This window comes from Pseudophryne corroboree, chromosome 7 (assembly GCF_028390025.1).
Source record: "Pseudophryne corroboree isolate aPseCor3 chromosome 7, aPseCor3.hap2, whole genome shotgun sequence".
NCBI lineage: Eukaryota > Metazoa > Chordata > Amphibia > Anura > Myobatrachidae > Pseudophryne > Pseudophryne corroboree.
Window position 1 is genome coordinate 392,967,798 of NC_086450.1, and position 19,882 is coordinate 392,987,679.

General features: G+C 48.9%; 1 protein-coding gene across 3 annotated transcripts in view; it reads left to right on the forward strand.

Moving 5' to 3' along the window:
- The window catches only part of IQCE (IQ motif containing E), a 208,346-nt gene that overhangs the window by 123,156 nt on the left and 65,308 nt on the right, over window positions 1-19,882 (forward strand). For all 3 annotated transcript variants that reach the window (XM_063934625.1, XM_063934624.1, XM_063934626.1), the window contains one exon: window positions 2,787-2,842. In XM_063934625.1, the coding sequence (XP_063790695.1) occupies window positions 2,787-2,842 (56 nt within the window). The remainder of the gene's footprint in view (window positions 1-2,786; window positions 2,843-19,882) is intronic.

Consider the following 19,882-nt stretch of genomic DNA (forward strand, 5'->3'; position numbering starts at 1 on the left):
GGTCTCACGTGATCTCCTTGTCTCCGGAGGTCCGTCTGTCACTCAGCTGATGGCTGCAGGACCAACGATTGAGCAGGGGTCGTCCCTTCCGGATCTCCAACTGGGTCCTGACGACGGATGCCAGTCTGAGAGGTTGGGGGTCGAAGTTGTTGGTGCAACACTCCCTTCAAGGTCGGTGGACCAAGGAGGAGTCTCTTCTCCCTATAAACATTCTGGAACTGCGGGCGGTGTTCAACACACTGAACTTGGCCCAGCATTTAATACAGAACAGACCTGTTCAAGTACAGTTGGACAACGCTACCACGGTGGCGTAGATAAATCATCAAGGCGGCACTCGAAGCCGCATGGCAATGAGGGAAGTATCAAGAATTCTTCAGTGGGCAGAACGCCATCTGCCAGCCATATCGGCAGTGTTCATTCCGGGGGTCCTGAACTGGGAAGCGGACTTCCTCAGTCGTCACGACGTACATGCCAGAGAGTGGAGCCTCCATCCAGATGTATTTCAACTCCTAGTGGACAAGTGGGGCCTCCCAGATGTGGACCTGATGGCGTCTCAACACAATCACAAGGTTCCGGTCTTCGGAGCGAGGACAAGGGATTCTCAAGCAGCGTTCGTGGACGCACTGGCAATCCCATGGACATTTCGGCTGCCATACGTGTTCCCTCCGGTGTCATTCCTGCCCAGAGTAATAAGGAAGTTCAAGGAAGAAGGAGGAATCCTACTTCTGATCGCTCTGGCGTGGCCCAGACGGCATTGGTTCTCAGGCCTTCAGGGTCTCTCGATAGAGCGTCCTCTTCTGCTTCCACAACGACCAGACCTCCTCGTTCAGGGCCCTTGTGTTTACCAGGATTTGGCCCAGCTGGCTTTGACGGAGTTGCTCTTGAAGCTTTCCGTACTGAGGGCCAAGGGTTTTTCTGAGGCGGTCATTCAGACTATGCTGATGGCCCGTAAGCCGGCTTCTGCTCGGTGCGCATCTAACAATCATGACGCTTACAAGTTTAGTACGGCCAAACTGTTGGCCTTTCTACAACAGGGCCTGGACTTGGGCCTTTCTGGTCTCCATCAAAGTTCATATCTCTGCCTTTTCGGTTTGGTTTCAGAGAAAAATTGCCACTCTGCCTGATGTTCATACGTTCACTCAGGGTGTGTTACGGATTCAACCTCCTTGCCTCCTTGGGATTTGTCGGTGGTTCTGGAGGCATTACAAGATTCTCCGTTTGAGCCTCTTGAATCTGCAGACCTTAAGTGGCTTTCCCTTAAGGTATTGTTTCTGTTGGCTGTTGCCTCTGCTAGATGGGTGTCGGATTTGGGTGCCTTGTCTTGTCTTGTAGGTCCCCCTATCTGATTTTTCACCGTGACCGGGCGGTTCTTAGAACTCATCCCGGGTACCAACCTAAGGTGGTGTCTTCTTTCCACCTTAATCAGGAGATTGTGGTTCCGGCCTTCGTCTCTCCTGAATTGTCTTCCAAAGAGCAGTCTTTGGATCTGGTACAGGCTCTACGTATCTATGTGAAGAGGACAGCTCCTATTAGGAAGTCGGATTCTCTCTTTGTACTGTTTGGTTTTCACAAACGTGGCTGGCCTGCTTCCAAGCAGACCCTGGCCAGATGGATTAGAATGGTGATTGCACATGCTTATGTCCAGCTCCGGCTACCATCAAGGCCCATTCTACTTGGTCGGTTGGACCTTCTTGGGCGGCCCGCCGTGGTGCGACCCTTGAACAATTGTGCAAGGCGGCTACGTGGCCCTGAGCGAACACGTTCATAAAGTTCTATGCCTTTGATACATCCGCCTCCCAGGATGCTTCATTTGGACGCCGGGTTCTTGTGCCCGCTAGAAGTGCATCCCCTCCCATGAGGAACTGCTTTAGGACATCCCCGATGTTATTCCTTGTGGAACCCAGTGTACCCCGCAGCAGAAAACGAGATTTATGGTAAGAACTTACCGTTGTAAAATCTCTTTCTGCGAGGTACACTGGGTTCCACAGGGCGCCCAACCTGACACACTTGGCTTCTTTGGGTTTGTATGGCATTAGCCGCTGACACCTTCTCCGGTCATGAGAATGTGGTGTATGTGGCTACTAACAGTTGTCGTCTCTTTTACTTGCTACTGCATTGGACCTGGTTAACAAAACTGAGCTCCTGTGCACGGAGGCGGGGTTATAGAGGAGGCGGCGCTAATCATTCTAGGAACAGTCAAAGCTTTTAGCCTGTTGGTGCCTCGAATCAAGATCCTACTCTACACCCCGATGTTATTCCCTGTGGAACCCAGTGTACCTCGCAGAAAGAGATTTAACAACGGTAAGTTCTTACCATAAATCTCATTTCATCACTGAGCCAAAATGGCGACCTCCAGTGTAAATGAAGAATGGTACCATATGAATAGACCAGAGGTTCCCAAACTGTGTGCCGTGGCTCCCAAGGGTGCCTCGGGACACTTGAAGGGGTGCCCTGGGTTGGTGGTCCAGGACCAATTCGAATTATTCATTATAATAGGCAAAACCAGTGCTGGTGGCTGCTAGTCATAAAATATGTGGCCAAACAGAAGCAAATCTTGTCCCTCACCACACAACTGACCCTAAGGATGACATATAAACGCGATCTACTTAATGTAATATTTCTTTCTAAATTTCTCAATAAGAAATTTTTGGGCTAGGGGTGCCGTGAAAAAAATTCTGATATTCTAGGGCGCCGTGATTCAAAAAAGTTTGAATCCACTGGAATGGACAATAAAAATAGCTATAATTCTGTTTTGTTACTATTGTTTACTGTTATTTTGTGTCTAGGTTACAGTGAGTGGAGCAAACAGAGGCTGGTGAGGAAAATCTCAGAACTAGAAAAGGTGAGTGAGGAGTTAAAACAAAACATTTGTATTCAGAACTCTAATAGCAATCCTTTATTTAGCACGCATTTATAGATAAATATATATTTTTTTGTACTTCAAAGATTATCAAAAGCTCTGACTCATTTAAGCAAAAGATTTATTTTTCAACATAAATGTAAAAAATCCATTGTAGTCTAATAATAATAATAATAAGAAGAAGAAGAAGAAGAATGATATTTCTCTTACGTCCTAGAGGATGCTTGGGTCCACATTAGTACCATGGGGTATAGACGGGTCCACTAGGAGCCATTGGCACTTTAAGAGTTTGAGAGTGTGGGCTGGCTCCTCCCTCTATGCCCCTCCTACCAGGCTCAGTTTACAAAATGTGCCCGGAGGAGCCGGTCACAGCTAGGGGAGCTCCTAGAGCTTCTTTAGTTTTATTTTTTTCTAAGAGTTAGTATAGGCACAGGGAGGCTGAGCCAGCGCCTATACCCTACACTGGCACCACGGCTGTCAGGGACCTCGGTAACGCTGCCAGCACAATTCATCTGGCCAGTATAAAAAAATTGGAGAGCGGGAAGCAGTGCTATGTTCAGGGGGACGGAGCTTCTCCTCAGAGCTGACCCAGCAGTGTTCAGTGCCATTTTCCTGCCTGCAGATCCTATACAGAGACGCTGACAGGGAGAGCTGTCCCTCCAAGCAACTCCAGCTATCCTGTGCAGTACCAGGGGGATGTAGAAGGGGGGGGGGGGGGGGGAGGCTGTGTAAATGCTGTGTAGTCTATTAAGGTACACAGTAAGCACCAGGTAGTTGTATTATATCTACTTTGGGAAGCGCTGTGTGTGGGTTGGCTCCAATCTCTGTGTTTCTCTGGGGGGGAAACTGTGTCTGATATTTCCCTGTGTGTGTGTGGGGGGTGTTGTCTCACATTGCCATGTCTAGGGACTTTGTGTCTTATGCTGCCGAGGACATTTCCTCTCAGGAGGAATCCATTCCATGTACACAGGAATGTAATGTTTTGTCTCAGTTCCCTATTGCTGAGCCTGAGTGGTTAACCTCTATTAATCTAGAATGATCTCTCAAATCTCTACTAGGGTAGCTCATACTGAGACTGAAACTCGGGTTTTAAAGAAGTCTATGGCAGTTTGGTCAGGTTCTGTTCCTATTTCTTCAAAATCACCTAGTATATTCCCAAAGAAACGTGCACTTGCCCAGATTATGCAAGATGACACGGATACCGACTCTGACACAGCAGACTGTGATGGGGACGTGCTGAGGGGGGCGGCATCCCTTGCAAAGGGGGTGCAGCTCATGATTGAGGCCATTAGAGATGTGTTAAATATTGACACAACACCTGAGCAGGTTGAGGAGGCTTACTTCACAGTTAATAAGAAAGCCTCGTTAACCGTCCCTGCGTCTAAAGAATTAAACGCTTTATTTGATAAATCCTGGGAAAACCCGGAGAAAAAATTCCAGATTCCTAAAAGGATTCTGGTTGCTTTCCCCTTCCCTGAGGAAGATAGAAAAATTGGGAAAACCCACCCATAGTTGACGCATCTGTTTCCAGACTGTCAAAAAAGGTGGTTTTACCTGTCCCTGGGTCTACCGCGTTAAAAGAACCGGCTGATCGTAAGATTGACACTACACTCAAATCCATATACACTGCTTCAGGGGTAGCGCTGAGACCTACTATTGCCTGCGCATGGATCTCTAAAGCTATAGTAAAGTGGTCAGGCACGCTACTAGAGGATTTGGATTCAATGGATAGAAGTGACATTGAATTATTTTTACGTAACATACAGGATTCTGCGGGGTTCGTGGTGGAATCCATGAAGGACCTGGGTACGCTGACTGCAAGGATATCTTCCATGTCTGTCTCTGCTCGCAGTGGACTCTGGCTACGCCAATGGTCTGCAGACACGGAATCCAGGAGAAGTGTGGAGAACCTACCCTACACAGGTCAGGTTCTATTTGGGGAAGCGTTGGATGCGTGGATTTCCACGGCAACCGCAGGTAAGTCACCTTTTCTTCCCTAGGCTATGCCTTCTACGAAGAAACCCTTTTCTTCATCTCCATCACAGTCCTTTTGGACCGCTAAGACAAAAAAGTCCAAGCCTCCTACCACCTTCTTTAGAGATGGGCGGGCAAAATCCAAAAAGCCTGCACCCGCAGGCTCTCAGGACCAGAAACCTGCCTCTGGTTCCTCAAAATCCTCAGCATGACGGTGGACCACACAGCCTGGAGGACGGGCTGGTGGGGGCGAGACTCAGGCGTTTCAGCCACGTCTGGGTGTCGTCCGCCCTGGATCCCTGGGTACAGGAAATTGTGTCCCAGGGGTACAGACTGGAGTTTCAAAACACCCCACCTCACCGATTCTTCAAATCAGGCTTGCCAACTTTACTGTCAGACAGAACTGTCCTACAGGAAGCTATCCGAAAATTGGAAAAGGCAGAGGTCATTGTTCCAGTTCCACCTCATGTGCAAAACAAGGGTTACTATTTAAACCTTTTTGTGGTACCGAAACCAGATGGTTCGGTCACACCAGTTTTGAACTTGAAATCGCTAAACCCTTAACCAAGGGAGTTCAAATTCAAAATGGAGTCTCTGAGAGCGGTGATCTCAGGTCTGGAGGAGGGGGAGTTTCTGGTATCCCTAGATATCAAGGATGCGTATCTCCACATTCCAATTTGGCCTCCGCACCAGGCTTATCTCAGATTTGCACTGTTAGGCAGTCACTATCAGTTTCAGGCACTGCCATTTGGTCTCTCCACGGCACCGAGGGTGTTCACCAAGGTGATGGCAGAAATTATGGTTCTCCTCCGCAGGCAGGAAGTGAACATAATTCCATATCTGGACGATCTGCTGATAAAGGCGTCATCCAGGGAGAAGCTGTTGCAGTCCATTGCTCTCACGACTCTTCTGCTCAGGGTCCATGGTTGAATCCTGAACCTTCCAAAGTCACATTTGGAGACGACAAGGAGATTATCTTTCCTGGGGATGATCCTCGACACAGAAGAGGGTGTTTCTACCGGAGGAGAAAGCGTTGGTGATACAAACAATGGTCCGGGATGTCCTGAAACCATCCCGGGTTTCGGTTCATCAGTGCATTCGCCTTCTGGGGAAGATGGTTACCTCCTACAAGGCTCTACAGTATGGAAGATTTCATGCTCAATCCTTCCAATTGGATCTCCTAGACGAGTGGTCGGGTTCTCATCTACATATGCACGAGGATACGTCTGTCGGCGAAAGCAAGGATTTCACTACTCTGGTGGCTACAAATGCCTCACCTTCTGCAGGGCCGCAGGTTCGGGATTCAGGACTAGATCCTTCTAACCACGGATGCAAGTCTCCGAGGCTGGGGCGATGTCACTCAAGGGGAAACCTTCCAAGGAAGGTGGTCAAGTCTGGAATCCTGTCTTCCAATAAACATTCTGGAACTAAGAGCCGTATACAACGGTCTTCTCCATGCGACTCACCTTCTGCGGGATCGACCCATTCAAGTTCAGTCAGACAATGTAACAACGGTGGCCTACATAAACCGACAAGGGGGAACAAAGAGCAGAACTGCAATGTCAGAGGTGACAAGAATCATCCTTTGGGCGGAAAAGCACGCGTTAGCACTGTCGACAGTTTTCATTCTGGGAGTGTACATCTGGGAAGCGGACTTCCTCCGCAGACACGATCTCCATCCAGGAGAGTGGGGCCTCTGTCCAGAGGTGTTCACGGAGGTGACAAACCTTGGGGGGGTTCCTCAAATAGACATGATGGCCTCCCGCCTCAACAAAAAACTTTGAAGGTATTGCTCAAGGTGAAGAGACCCACAAGCAGTAGCGGTGGATGCCCTGGTAACTCCGTGGGTGTTCCAGTCGGTGTACATGTTTCCTCCACTTCCACTAATTCCAAGGATTCTAAAGCTGATAAGGAGAACAAGAGTTCAGGCAATCCTCATTGCTCCAGACTGGCCAAGAAGGGCTTGGTACGCGGGTCTTCTGAATCTACTGCTGGAAGAGCCGAGGCCTTTTCCTCTTCGGGAGGACTTGCTGCAGCAGGGGCCGTTCGCTTATCAAGACTTACCGCGGCTACGTTTGACGGCATGGAGGTTGAACGCCAGATATTAGCTCTGAAGGGCATTCCGAACAAGGTTATTCCTACCCTGATACAGGCTAGGAAAGGAGTAACGTCTAAACATTACCATCGCATTTGGAAAAAATATGTATCTTGGTGCGAGTCCAAGAAGTTTCCTACGGTGGAGTTTCAACTGGGACGGTTTCTCCTCTTCCTGCAAGCAGGTGTGGATATGGGCCTGAGGTTGGGATCCGTAAAGGTCCAGATTTCGGCCCTATCCATTTTCTTCCAGAAACAATTTGCTTCCCTCCCTGAGGTTCAGACTTTCTTGAAAGGGGTTCTGCACATCGAGCCTCCCTTTGTGCCGCCTACGGCGCCCTGCGATCTTAACGGGGTGTTACAGTTCCTCCAATCGGATTGGTTCGAACCTCTACAGGAGGTTGAGGTCAAGTTTCTCACGTGGAAGGCTGTCACTTTGTTGGCCTTAGCTTCTGCTAGACGTGTCGGAGTTGGTGGCTTTGTCTTGTAAGAGCCCCTACTTGATCTACCATGAAGATAGAGCTGAGCTCCGGACACGTCAGCAGTTCCTTCCGAAGGAAGTGCCAATGGCTCCTAGTGGACTCGTCTATACCCCATGGTACTAATGTGGACCCCAGCATCCTCTATGGACTACGTGAAAAGGATTTACCGGTAGGTAATTTAAAATCCTATTTTATATAGCACTTTTTTTCCAATAGGGAGACTCAAAGGGGGGTATCCAATTAGCCGTGATAACGTGTTCCGCGATCGCTGCTAATGTTATCGCACCTCTCGCCCGAAAAATTTGCTTACTGCACCCTGCATGCTCCTGTTTATCACAACTATCCTATTCCAAAATGGAAACAATGGGATTCGCTCCTGTTTATCTGGCCCAAAAGTCTTTAGTAAAATAGAAGGTATTTTATCTTCATTGGTATGGTCTAGCCGAAGGGTTAGAATTAAATTAGATACACTTACAAGAACACAAGACTCTAAAGGTCTGTCCTTTCCGAAATTTAGACTGTACTATATAGCAGTTCAGTTGATGTAGATGATGACCTGGATTAATGATGTTAATGGGGATTCTTTGTTGTCTAGAGTATTAGCTAGTAGGATAATTGGGGTTCACTACGGCTGGCCGGCGGTCGGGCTCCCGGCGACCAGCATCCCGGCGCCGGGAGCCCGACCGCCGGCTTACCGACAGCGTGGCGAGCGCAAATGAGCCCCTTGCGGGCTCGCTGTGCTCGCCACGCTACGGGCACTGTGGCGCGCTACGCGCGCCACACTATTTTATTCTCCCTCTATGGGGGTCGTGGACCCCCACGAGGGAAAATAAGTGTCGGTATGCCGGCTGTCGGGCTCCCGGCGCCGGTATACTGTGAGCGCCGGGAGCCCGACCGCCGGCATACAGAAGACCACCCGGATAATTGGCATTACTCATGTACAATTATTACTGAGTGATAATGTAGCTATAATTAATATGCCAGTGGTTAAGCAGGCGATTATGATTTGGAGACAGGTTCATCGTTTATTGCAAGGGGAGGGATGGGACCCTTATGTACCTCTGGCTTATACTCGGAATTTTCATGATTTTTCACAATTACAAAATGAAGAAGCCTGGGGTTATTGGGGGAATAAGCGCAGTTGGTCAGCAGGAGTTTTTAAGACTTTTGAACAACTACAGGTAGAATATAATGTTCCCACAACACATTTCTATAGATATTTACAGCTTCGTCATGCATGTAGTACTCAATTTGGGTCATCTCCCCTAATAATTCAGGATTCACCTGTTTGTAGACTCCTTAAATCCACTGGGTCGGTTTGTAATACATCTGGGTTTTATTCTAACTTGCTTAATGCTTATCATGTTGATTCACTTCCCATACTCAAATCTAAATGGGAGTTGGATTTAGGACCGATATCAATGGATACTTGGGAACATGCCCTGGTCCGTGTTCAACAGATACATCTATTTATTCTACACAGAGCAGTGGTTCTCAAACTCGGTCCTCAGGACCCCACACGGTTCACGTTTTCTATGTCACCGAGCAGGCGCACTGTGTATGACCAACTGCCACACTTTAAAAATCTACAGGTGACCTGCAAAACATGAACCGTGTGGGGTCCTGAGGACCGAGTTTGAGAACCTGTGACATATAGTATATATGACTTCAGTGCAACTATGTAGAATAAGGGGGGTAATGATGTCAACTGTCCTAAGTGTGCATTGAATATTGGTACCTTTTGACATGCTGTGGTCATGTCCGATAGTGAGCACTTTTTGGCGTGCAGTGGTAAGGATTATAGCTTTTACAGGAATTCCTATGGATGCTCTTACTCAGGGCTGTTTCTAGCCAATTTGGCTCCCAGTGCGAGATTTAAAAATGCGCCCCCCCATGACATAAAAAAAAAATGCGCCCCCCCCCCCCCCACCTAGATTTAAAAAAAAAAAACAACCTTGCGCGCTCTCCCAGCGAGGTGGCGTGGCCTCATTTAAATGGGCATGGCCTCGTCTGAAAAGACTACCCTACCTCACAATCCAGTTTTTGACCCTGCTCCACCAGATCATGGCCACCATAGGGGAAAAAAAAAATTCTACCATATTAAGCTTCACACAGTAATGCCCCCTGCACCATATTATGCCACACACCGCAATGCCCTTGATACATTAAATCCCCACATTACGGCAGGCAGAGTCCCCATTTTCCACATTACAGCAGGCAAGGGTCCCTACTTTACACATTACGGCAGGCAAGTGTCCCCATTTTCCACATTACGGCAGGCGAGTGTCCCCATTTTCCACATTACGGCAGGCAAGAGTCCCCATTTTACACATTACGGCAGGCAAGAGTCCCCATTTCACACATTACGGCAGGCCAGAGTCTCCTTTTTTTTTTTTTTTAAATTGAGTAATTTTTATTTTCTTTTTTTTTTGCAAGGGAAACAATAAGAACATCGAAACAAAAGGGAAGAAAAAAAACAAAACAAAAAAACATACAAACATAAAGAACATACAAAGAATAAACAGATACAATCCGTGTCACAATGTAGTAAACATATCAATAAAAAATTTCGTGTTCATATCAATACATAAGGGTTTTGTGATCATTAATCTCTCATATAGTATTAACAGTCAGAGAGTTGAGCTGGAGCCGTCACAGCCGTAGCTAGACGGGAGGCGTTCCACCTGTTCCACTTATTGAGATAATGTGGCAGGGTCCCTCTAGACCTATGTGTAAACCTTTCGTGTCCAGACACCACGTTTACCAGAGCCCGCCAGTTGTATAGGCTAGGAGGGGAGACAGCAAACCAGTTACGCGCTATAATCACCTTCGCTAAGGTAGTCAAGCAAAGAACATATTTATAAAGTATCGGACAATAGGTTTCCTCTAAATCTAAGGCAAACATACACAATGTAGGAGAGAAAGGGGGTAACGTCGGTTCTGTAATTAATATGTCTGACCAAATTGCTTCCCAGAAAGCATACACAGTTGGGCATAACCATAATAAGTGCCAGAAATTAGCTCCAGAGGCACCACACCTCGGACATGCATCATTAGGCCGCAGCCCCGCTTTAAAAAGAGAAACTGGAGTTCTATACGACCTATGGAGAATAAAGAAGAAGACTTGTTGATATCTGATACATGGAGTAGTATACTTAAGAGAGCACAACACCTGGAGCCACTGGTCATCTTCAAGTGGACCTATGTCCTGCTCCCATTTAAGTTTAAGCGGGTCAAAGACATTGGGGCAAATGTGATCATTAAGGCTAGCATATAAAGTGGAAACCTGATGTCTCGTTCCCAGGTTCACAACCAATTCTTTAATTGGCGAATTAGAAATGGTCGGAGACGAAACCCCAAATTGTGCCTGCACTGCATGACGGAGCTGTAGGTAACGATAAAAGGATTTATTGGATATACCAAGCTCCTCTTGCAGTTGCGCAAAAGATTTGAAAACACCAGTATCATATAGCTGTGAAATTGTTATAAGGCCCGCGCCAATCCATATATTGTCTTGTGTGAGATGCAATAGCTCCCTATATGTAGTGTTAAACCAAAGGGGTGTATCGGGATCTGTAGCGCTCCAGTCATAAAAAGAGTGAGCCAGTCGCCACACAAGTAGCGACTGACGGAGTAGAGGGGGAAGACCAGCAGTAGAAGAGGCTGAAAGAATAACTGAACAGGGGAGAAGTGAGACCCCACACACTCAGAGTCTCCTTTTTACACATTACGGCAGGTGTCCCCATTTTACACATTACGGCAGGTGTCCCCATTTTACACATAATGTCAGAGTGAGCGATTGAGAGGGACAGAGCGGGTATACTTACCGCTCTTCGGCCCGCCTCCCCAGTCACTCCTCGCGCTGGCCGCCTCTCCTCTTCGTAACTTGGTTCCCCCTCCTCCTCAGTACTCCGCTCGGGGGAGGGGGGGGCGGAGTTTCGTGGAATGATGCGGTCGCGTCGTGACGTCATGACGCAACCGCGTTATTCCGCGAAACTCCGCCCCCCGAGCGGGGTACTCGGAGTGACGGAGGAGGGGGAAGCAGGGAGCCACATTTAGTGCTGTGGCAGGCGCCCCGTGTGATTGCACGGCTCGCCTGCCCCAAGAAACGGCCCTGCTCTTACTCCTCGAGTATGTATCCTATCTGTAATAGATGAGGAAATATTGGATGCTATGTCTCGACGTTATGTAACCAATTTATGTGCGATTGCACGTAAGTGATGGTTGCCCGGTCCTGGATGGCGCATAACGGACCTGATGTGAATAGTTAGATACCTCTGATAAATAGTGTGATGTCCCACTAAAATAAGAATTTACTCACCGGTAATTCTATTTCTCGTAGTCCGTAGTGGATGCTGGGAACTCTGTAAGGACTATGGGGAATAGCGGCTCCGCAGGAGTCTGGGCACAACTAAAAGAAAGCTGTTAGACTACCTGGTGTGCACTGGCTCCTCCCACTATGACCCTCCTCCAAGCCTCAGTTAGGATACTGTGCCCGGAAGAGCTGACACAATAAGGAAGGATTTTGAATCCCGGGTAAGACTCATACCAGCCACACCAATCACACCGTATAACTCGTGATACCATATCCAGTTAACAGTATGAAATTTAACTGAGCCTCTCAACAGATGGCTCATAACAATAACCCTTTTGTGAACAACAACTATGTACAAGTATTGCAGACAATCCGCACTTGGGACGGGCACCCAGCATCCACTACGGACTACGAGAAATAGAATTACCGGTGAGTAAATTCTTATTTTCTCTGACGTCCTAGTGGATGCTGGGAACTCCGTAAGAACCATGGGGATTATACCAAAGCTCCCAAACGGGCGGGAGAGTGCGGATGACTCTGCAGCACCGAATGAGAGAACTCAAGGTCCTCCTCAGCCAGGGTATCAAATTTGTAGAATTTTGCAAACGTGTTTGCCCCTGACCAAGTAGCAGCTCGGCAAAGTTGTAAAGCCGAGACCCCTCGGGCAGCCGCCCAAGATGAGCCCACCTTCCTTGTAGAATGGGCTTTTACTGATTTAGGATGCGGCAGTCCAGCCGCAGAATGCGCCAGCTGAATTGTGCTACAAATCCAGCGAGCAGTAGTCTGCTTAGAAGCAGGAGCACCCAGTTTGTTGGGTGCATACAGGATAAATAGCGAGTCAGTTTTCCTGACTCCAGCCGTCCTGGAAACATAAATTTTCAAGGCCCTGACTACGTCCAGTAACTTGGAATCCTCCAAGTCGCTAGTAGCCGCAGGCACTACAATAGGTTGGTTCAAGTGAAAAGCAGATACCACCTTAGGGAGAAACTGGGGACGAGTCCTCAATTCTGCCCTATCCATATAGAAAATCAGATAAGGACTTTTAAATGACAAAGCCGCCAATTCTGATACACGCCTGGCCGAAGCCAAGGCCAATAACATGACCACTTTCCACGTGAGATATTTTAGATCCACGGTCTTTAGTGGCTCAAACCAATGTGATTTTAGGAAATTCAACACCACGTTGAAATCCCAGGGTGCCACTGGAGGCACAAAGGGGGGCTGAATATGCAGCACTCCTTTTACAAATGTCTGAACTTCAGGTAGTGAAGCTAGTTCTTTTTTTCAAAGAAAATCGACAGAGCCGATATCTGTACCTTAATGGAGCCTAATTTTAGGCCCATAGTCACTCCTGCCTGTAGGAAGTGCAGAAATCGACCCAGCTGAAATTCCTCTGTTGGGGCCTTATTGGCCTCACACCAAGCAACATATTTCCGCCATATGCGGTGATAATGTTTTACCGTTACATCTTTCCTGGCTTTAATCAGCGTAGGAATGACATCCTCCGGAATGCCCTTTTCCTTTAGGATCCGGCGTTCAACCGCCATGCCGTCAAACGCAGCCGCGGTAAGTCTTGGAACAGACAGGGCCCCTGCTGCAGCAGATTCTGTCTGAGCGGCAGAGGCCATGGGTCCTCTGAGATCATCTCTTGAAGTTCCGGGTACCAAGCTCTTCTTGGCCAATCCGGAACCACGAGTATTGTCCTTACTCCTCGTTTTCTTATTATTCTCAATACCTTTGGTATGAGAGGCAGAGGAGGGAACACATAAACTGACTGGTACACCCACGGTGTCACTAGAGCGTCCACCGCTATCGCCTGAGGGTCCCTTGACCTGGCGCAATATCTCTCCAGTTTTTTGTTTAGGCGGGACGCCATCGTGTCCACCTGTGGCCGTTCCCAACGATTTACAATCAGTGTGAAGACTTCTGGATGAAGTCCCCACTCTCCCGGGTGGAGGTCGTGCCTGCTGAGGAAGTCTGTTTCCCAGTTGTCCACTCCCGGAATGAACACTGCTGACAGTGCTAGCACGTGATTTCTCTGACGTCCTAGTGGATGCTGGGACTCCGTCAGGACCATGGGGATTAGCGGCTCCGCAGGAGACAGAGCACAAAAATAAAAGCTTTAGGACTAGGTGGTGTGCACTGGCTCCTCCCCCTATGACCCTCCTCCAAGCCTCAGTTAGGTTTTTGTGCCCGTCCGAGCAGGGTGCAATCTAGGTGGCTCTCCTAAAGAGCTGCTTAGAAAAAGTTATTAGGTTTTTTTATTTTCAGTGAGTCCTGCTGGCAACAGGCTCACTGCAACGAGGGACTTAGGGGAGAAGAAGTGAACTCACCTGCGTGCAGGATGGATTGGCTTCTTAGGCTACTGGACACCATTAGCTCCAGAGGGATCGAACACAGGCCCAGCCATGGAGTCCGGTCCCGGAGCCGCGCCGCCGACCCCCTTGCAGATGCCGAAAAGTGAAGAGGTCCAGAAACCGGCGGCAGAAGACTTTTCAGTCTTCATGAGGTAGCGCACAGCACTGCAGCTGTGCGCCATTGTTGTCAGCACACTTCACACCAGCGGTCACTGAGGGTGCAGGGCGCTGGGGGGGGGCGCCCTGGGCAGCAATGATAATACCTTGTTCTGGCTAAAAATACATCACATATAGCCCCTGGGGCTATATGGATGTATTTAACCCCTGCCAGGTCTCACAAACACCGGGAGAAGAGCCCGCCGAAATAGGGGGCGGGGCCTATCTCCTCAGCACACAGCGCCATTTTCCTGCACAGCTCCGCTGCGAGGAAGGCTCCCAGGACTCTCCCCTGCACTGCACTACAGAAACAGGGTAAAAAAACAGAGAGGGGGGGCACTTTTTGGCGATATTGATATATTAAGCTGCTATAAAGGAAACAACACTTCTGTAGGGTTGTTCCTATATATTTATAGCGCTTGGGTGTATGCTGGCAAACTCTCCCTCTGTCTCCCCAAAGGGCTAGTGGGGTCCTGTCTTCGATAAGAGCATTCCCTGTGTGTCTGCTGTGTGTCGGTACGTGTGTGTCGACATGTATGAGGACGATGCTGGCGTGGAGGCGGAGCAATTGCCGGTAATGGTGATGTCACCCCCTAGGGAGTCGACACCGGAATGGATGGCTTTGTTTATGGAATTACGTGATAATGTCAGCACGTTACAAAAATCAGTTGACGACATGAGACGGCCGGCAAACCAGTTAGTACCTGTCCAGGCGTCTCAGACACCGTCAGGGGCTGTAAAACGCCCTTTACCTCAGTCGGTCGACACAGACCCAGACACGGACACCGAATCTAGTGTCGACGGTGAAGAAACAAACGTATTTTTCAGTAGGGCCACACGTTATATGATCACGGCAATGAAGGAGGCTTTGCATATCTCTGATACTGCAAGTACCACAAAAAGGGGTATTATGTGGGGTCTGAAAAAACTACCTGTAGTTTTTCCTGAATCAGAGGAATTGAATGAAGTGTGTGATGAAGCGTGGGTTAACCCCGATAGAAAACTGCTAATTTCAAAGAAGTTATTGGCATTATATCCTTTCCCGCCAGAGGTTAGGGCGCGCTGGGAAACACCCCCTAGGGTGGATAAGGCACTCACACGCTTATCAAAACAAGTGGCGTTACCGTCTCCTGAAACGGCCGCCCTCAAGGATCCAGCTGATAGGAGGCTGGAAACTACCCTGAAAAGTATATACACTCATACTGGTGTTATACTGCGACCAGCCATCGCCTCTGCATGGATGTGCAGTGCTGGGGTGGTTTGGTCGGATTCCCTGACTGAAAATATTGATACCCTGGATAGGGACAGTATTTTATTGACTATAGAGCAATTAAAGGATGCTTTTCTTTATATGCGAGATGCTCAGAGGGATATTTGCACTCTGGCATCGAGAGTAAGTGCGATGTCCATATCTGCCAGAAGAAGTTTATGGACGCGACAGTGGTCAGGTGATGCGGATTCCAAACGGCATATGGAAGTATTGCCGTATAAAGGGGAGGAATTATTTGGGGTCGGTCTATCGGATTTGGTGGCCACGGCAACAGCCGGGAAATCCACCTTTTTACCTCAGGTCCCCTCCCAACAGAAAAAGACACCGTCTTTTCAGCCGCAGTCCTTTCGTTCCTATAAGAACAAGCGGGCAAAAGGACAGTCATATCTGCCCCGAGGCAAAGGAAAGGGTAAGAGAGTGCACCAAGCAGCTCCCTCCCAGGAGCAGAAGCCCTCCCCGGCTTCTGCAAAGCCCTCAGCATGACGTTGGGGCTTTACAAGCGGACTCAGGTGCGGTGGGGGGTCGACTCAAGAATTTCAGCGCACAGTGGGCTCACTCACAGGTGGACCCCTGGATCCTGCAGGTAGTATCTCAGGGTTACAGGTTGGAATGCGAGAAGTCTCCCCCTCGCCGGTTCCTAAAGTCTGCTCTGCCAACGTCTCCCTCAGACAGGGCGACGGTATTGGAAGCCATTCACAAGCTGTATTCTCAGCAGGTGATAGTCAAGGTACCCCTCCTACAACAGGGAAAGGGGTATTATTCCACACTATTGTGGTACCGAAGCCGGACGGCTCGGTAAGACCTATTCTAAATCTGAAATCTTTGAACCTGTACATACAAAAATTCAAGTTCAAGATGGAGTCACTCAGAGCAGTGATAGCGAATCTGGAAGAAGGGGACTTTATGGTGTCCCTGGACATCAAGGATGCTTACCTGCATGTCCCAATTTGCCCTTCACATCAAGGGTACCTCAGGTTCGTGGTGCAAAACTGTCATTATCAGTTTCAGACGCTGCCGTTTGGATTGTCCACGGCACCTCGGGTCTTTACCAAGGTAATGGCCGAAATGATGTTTCTTCTGCGAAGAAAAGGCGTATTAATTATCCCTTACTTGGACGATCTCCTGATAAGGGCAAGGTCCAGAGAACAGCTGGGGGACGTAGTAGCACTAACCCAAGTAGTGCTGCAACAGCACGGGTGGATTCTGAATTTTCCAAAATCTCAATTGACCCCGACGACACGTCTGCTGTTCCTGGGAATGATTCTGGACACGGTTCAGAAAAAGGTGTTTCTTCCGGAGGAGAAAGCCAGGGAGTTATCCGAACTTGTCAGGAACCTCCTAAAACCAGGAAAAGTGTCTGTGCATCAATGCACAAGAGTCCTGGGAAAAATGGTGGCTTCTTACGAAGCGATTCCATTCGGCAGATTCCACGCACGAACTTTTCAGTGGGATCTGCTGGACAAATGGTCCGGATCGCATCTGCAGATGCATCAGCGGATAACTTTGTCTCCACGGACAAGGGTGTCTCTTCTGTGGTGGTTGCAGAGTGCTCATCTGTTAGAGGGCCGCAGATTCGGCATACAGGACTGGGTCCTGGTGACCACGGATGCCAGTCTGAGAGGCTGGGGAGCGGTCACACAGGGAAGAAACTTCCAGGGAGTGTGGTCAAGCCTGGAGATGTCTCTTCACATAAATATACTGGAGCTAAGAGCGATTTACAATGCTCTAAGCCTGGCAAAACCCCTGCTTCAGGGTCAGCCGGTGTTGATCCAGTCGGACAACATCACGGCAGTCACCCACGTAAACAGACAGGGCGGCACAAGAAGCAGGAGGGCAATGGCAGAAGCTGCAAGGATTCTTCGCTGGGCGGAAGATCATGTGATAGCACTGTCAGCAGTGTTCATTCCGGGAGTGGACAACTGGGATGCGGACTTCCTCAGCAGACACGATCTACACCCGGGAGAGTGGGGACTTCATCCAGAAGTCTTCCACATGATTGTGAACCGTTGGGAAAAACCAAAGGTGGATATGATGGCGTCCCGCCTCAACAAAAAACTGGACAGGTATTGCGCCAGGTCAAGAGACCCTCAGGCAATAGCTGTGGACGCTCTGGTAACACCGTGGGTGTTCCAGTCAGTGTATGTGTTTCCTCCTCTGCCTCTCATACCAAAAGTACTGAGAATTATACGGCAAAGGGGAGTAAGAACGATACTCGTGGCTCCGGATTGGCCAAGAAGAACTTGGTACCCGGAACTTCAGGAGATGCTCACGGAAGATCCGTGGCCTCTACCTCTAAGACGGGACCTGCTTCAGCAGGGACCGTGTCTATTCCAAGACTTACCGCGGCTGCGTTTGACGGCATGGCGGTTGAACGCCGAATTCTAAGGGAAAAAGGCATTCCGGAAGAGGTCATCCCTACCCTGGTAAAAGCCAGGAAGGAGGTGACTGCACAACATTATCACCGCATTTGGAGAAAATATGTTGCGTGGTGTGAGGCCAGGAAGGCCCCGACGGAGGAATTTCAACTGGGTCGATTCCTACATTTCCTGCAAACAGGATTGTCTATGGGCCTCAAATTAGGGTCCATTAAGGTTCAAATTTCGGCCCTGTCGATTTTCTTCCAGAAAGAATTGGCTTCAGTTCCTGAAGTCCAGACTTTTGTAAAAGGAGTACTACATATACAGCCCCTGGTTGTGCCCCCAGTGGCTCCGTGGGATCTTAATGTAGTTTTGGATTTTCTCAAATCCCATTGGTTTGAGCCACTCAAATCGGTGGATTTGAAATATCTTACATGGAAAGTAACCATGCTACTGGCCCTGGCTTCAGCCAGGAGAGTGTCAGAATTGGCGGCTTTATCGTATAAAAGCCCATATCTGATTTTCCATTCGGACAGGGCAGAACTGCGGACGCGTCCTCAGTTTCTGCCTAAGGTGGTTTCAGCGTTTCACCTGAACCAGCCTATTGTGGTGCCTGCGGCTACTAGCGATTTGGAGGATTCTAAGTTGCTGGACGTTGTCAGGGCATTGAAAATATATATTTCAAGGACGGCTGGAGTCAGAAAATCTGACTCGCTGTTTATACTGTATGCACCCAACAAGCTGGGTGCTCCTGCTTCTAAGCAGACGATTGCTCGTTGGATTTGTAGCACAATTCAACTTGCACATTCTGTGGCAGGCCTGCCACAGCCTAAATCTATCAAGGCCCATTCCACAAGGAAGGTGGGCTCATCTTGGGCGGCTGCCCGAGGGGTCTCGACATTACAACTCTGCCGAGCAGCTACGTGGTCGGGGGAGAACACGTTTGTAAAATTCTACAAATTTGATACCCTGGCTAAAGAGGACCTGGAGTTCTCTCATTCGGTGCTGCAGAGTCATCCGCACTCTCCCGCCCGTTTGGGAGCTTTGGTATAATCCCCATGGTCCTGACGGAGTCCCAGCATCCACTAGGACGTCAGAGAAAATAAGATTTTACTTACCGATAAATCTATTTCTCGTAGTCCGTAGTGGATGCTGGGCGCCCATCCCAAGTGCGGATTGTCTGCAATACTTGTACATAGTTATTGTTACAAAAAAATCGGGTTGTTATTGTTGTGAGCCGTCTGTTCAGAGGCTCCTACGTTTGTCATACTGTTAACTGGGTTCAGATCACAAGTTGTACGGTGTGATTGGTGTGGCTGGTATGAGTCTTACCCGGGATTCAAAATCCTTCCTTATTGTGTACGCTCGTCCGGGCACAGTATCCTAACTGAGGCTTGGAGGAGGGTCATAGGGGGAGGAGCCAGTGCACACCACCTAGTCCTAAAGCTTTTATTTTTGTGCCCTGTCTCCTGCGGAGCCGCTAATCCCCATGGTCCTGACGGAGTCCCAGCATCCACTACGGACTACGAGAAATAGATTTATCGGTAAGTAAAATCTTATTTTTCCGCCCATCGGAGAATCCTTGTGGCTTCTGCCATTGCCGTCCTGCTTCTTGTGCCGCCCTGTCGGTTTACATGGGCGACCGCCGTGATGTTGTCTGACTGGATCAGTACCGGCTGGTGTAGAAGCAGGGGTTTTGCCTGACTTAGGGCATTGTAAATGGCCCTTAGTTCTAGAATATTTATGTGTAAGGAAGTCTCCTGACTCGACCATAGTCCATGGAAGTTTCTTCCCTGTGTGACTGCCCCCTTGCCTCGAAGGCTGGCATCCGTGGTCACCAGGACCCAGTCCTGTATGCCGAATCTGCGGCCCTCTAGGAGATGAGCACTCTGCAGCCACCACAGCAGAGACACCCTGGTTCTTGGAGACAGGGTTATTAGCCGATGCATCTGAAGATGCGATCCGGACCATTGGTCCAACAGGTCCCACTGAAAGATTCTGGCATGGAACCTGCCGA